General features: G+C 54.4%; 1 protein-coding gene across 1 annotated transcript; it reads left to right on the top strand.

Annotated features, from left to right (window-relative positions):
* Positions 1-240: 240 nt before the first annotated feature.
* On the top strand, positions 241-736 carry MONBRDRAFT_30548 (uncharacterized protein; the record flags this gene model as incomplete). The annotated part of the gene is made up of 3 exons (XM_001750996.1): positions 241-357; positions 432-520; positions 628-736. The coding sequence occupies 3 exons, from the start codon at positions 241-243 to the stop codon at positions 734-736; spliced, it is 315 nt and encodes a 104-aa protein (XP_001751048.1).
* Positions 737-2,645: the final 1,909 nt, after the last annotated feature.

Genomic DNA, 2,645 nt, shown 5'->3' with positions numbered 1-2,645 from the left:
CTCTCGCGCGCTCAACGGCTTTCGTGCCGATTTTTCAAATTTCCCCTGAGCCTCCCCTAACCCTTTAAGAAAAAACTGCAAATAGGCTCATGTTTCTAAACATTGATGATCCTCATAGGACGGTCAAACGCCACTCCATGCAGCCTGCAACGCCTTCTCTGCTAGCCGAAATGTTGCTCAGCAGCTCTTGATTCATGGCGCCGACCCGGATGCGAGAGACTGTGTAAGCTTTTCACCGCGATGCCGTACTTTCCCGCTGTTCTGCTGCGCCTGCGATTGATACGCGATGGACTGCTGTGGCAGGCGGGTGCACGCCCCTTGGATCTGCTCCTTCGCAAGAGTCGCATCGACCTGGAGGTGCGTTCTTTTGTCATTTCGGTGTTGACTGCAGAGGCAAGCTTGCTCACCGATGAACCTGTTTCACTTTGCAGCCGATTGAAGAACTATTGGGCGCAACCCGTACCCCTGGCTCCTACCAAACTGCAAATTCCATTGGTGCGAGCCTGATTCCCATATCATTGTACGAATTGGCTTGTTCTCATCGGATTTCAACGTGGTGCCAGTTCAAGGCTTGATTCGTGCGGAGCAGGTCAGACGCTGGCGGTGCCCTGCTGCTGTTCTTTATAGCATCGGCTGGCGCGCGGATCCTCACTTGTTCAATATCCAAGATCTACAAACGCTGTGTAACGGCCTGGCCACTCTTACATTCGCCGCTCAAGCTGCACCTACGAATTGAAATGCGTGACGCTTGTGCTGGGCTTGTCGATCGCTACGCAATCAGAGAATAAAGTCAATGGTTAAGGTGGGCGTTGCCAAAGGTCTGAAGCAGAGCAGTCCAACCGCCCCGTCTTCATCCGCCATGCCATCGACTGATGGCAATGGTGTCTCAATATGGCGGTTGCGGTGCTGCGCGAGCTGGTGATGAGGGCGGCGAGCCGCAGGAGAAAGGAGCAAGCGAGCACAATAAAGACAAGAAGAAGCACAAGAAGCACCATCATTGTGAGCGCGCCTTGCACTCGTGCCATGCCCAACTGTCCGGTGAGCGTGATGAGCGCAATCACGTGGCTGCTGCCCCTCGACTCTGAAATCAAAGCCGTTTTTTGCTCGTACCAACTCGGCCAATGCTGCATTCAGACTTTGGGATGTAGCCTGTGGCTTGACAAATGTGCCACAGTCAAACGCGTCGAACCGATAGAGGGGGCCTCAGCAACTATAAACATTGAATTTTGATCCAAACAACATACCTTTCGCTACATGGACCAGGAACTGTCAGGCTCCAGCACGTCTGGAGGCCGTCTTTGGGTTGCGAGGAAGCGCGTAGGTTTGAGGAAGCGTTTTGAGAGAGGTTTGAGAGACGTCCGTCGGAGCGGAGCGAAAGCTTTGGTGGTGTCTTGAGGTCAATTGAACCAGCTGCGGTCGGCAAGCATTCACAGTGACCAGACCAGGTGCACCGTTAGAATAGCTGTAGAGTCGCTCAATCCCGAGGATAGGGAAAGTCACAAGAGAGCAGAGCACACAGGAGAGCAAGGGGAAGACAGAATGGCAGAGGGCTTGACGTACCTGCGGTCGGCAAGCATTCACAGTGACCAGACCAGGTGCACCGTTAGAATAGCTGTAGAGTCGCTCAATCCCGAGGATAGGGAAAGTGCAACTCGTGCCCGACCGCAGGTGTCACAACAAAGGGAAACAACAGTAGCCACAAGCTTATTGCCCCAGGGCAGCTGCCCAGGCATCGTGGGGACCGCGTCACACGCGGTGTTTACTCATGTGACTGCCACGAGGAGGATCAAGCCCAGGGGGTCCAAAAGTAGGTGTCAATGTGTGAGGTCGTCGTAGCTATGGAATACCAATAGGAAGACCCATAGCGACCGATGCTGAGTGTGTGCGAAAGCAGTGGGAGTGTTCAAATGCGTGGAAGCACGGATTTGACGCTAACACCCCCCCTCGCCAGCCGGAGCCCCGATCCGGCGAGGATGGTTCAGAGACAAACGGAAGAAATGGCGAAGGCACGCTGAGAACAAAAAAGGAAACAAGGATGAGAGAAAAAAAATGCAAGTTTCATGATTCATGCAAGCACGCAAAATGGGGTACACTTGACCGTGTGAAACTCAAGTACGAGGGCGGGCAGCTTCGAACTCCTTGATGTAAAAATCGTGAAGGCTGGCTCTAGGTTCCCAGGTTGCCTCCTCCTTTGAGTAACCCATCCACTTGACGAGATACTCGATACGAGGACGGCCCGCACGGCCCTTGGGCCGCACAGTGCGCTTGTCGAGCAAAGTCTCGACTAGATAGTACTCGCCATATGAGTCACGAGAAACTGGAGCAGGACGGAAGTCCTCTGCTGCATTTGCCGGAAGGTGGTAACGGCGTAGATGCTCGATGTTGATAACTGGATGGGCGCGGACGTCGTTCGGCAGCTCAAGTCGATATGCATTCGCGCTCACGCGCTCGAGTACCTTGAATGGCCCAATGCAACGGGCGCCCAATTTCGAGGAGTGTGTGGCACGATCTGTGGGTGACCGCACCGCCTTGATGGAGACCACCACCCAGTCGCCGGGCTTGAACTCCACCATGTTGACCTTCCGGTCATAACGTTCAGCCGCCTCTTCCTGGCCGAGGGCCGTCACATCTGCAACGTACTGCCA

Source organism: Monosiga brevicollis, genomic scaffold (genome assembly GCF_000002865.3).
Source record: "Monosiga brevicollis MX1 MONBRscaffold_65 genomic scaffold, whole genome shotgun sequence".
Taxonomy (NCBI): domain Eukaryota; class Choanoflagellata; order Craspedida; family Salpingoecidae; genus Monosiga; species Monosiga brevicollis.
This window is presented reverse-complemented; position numbering and strand designations above follow the sequence as displayed.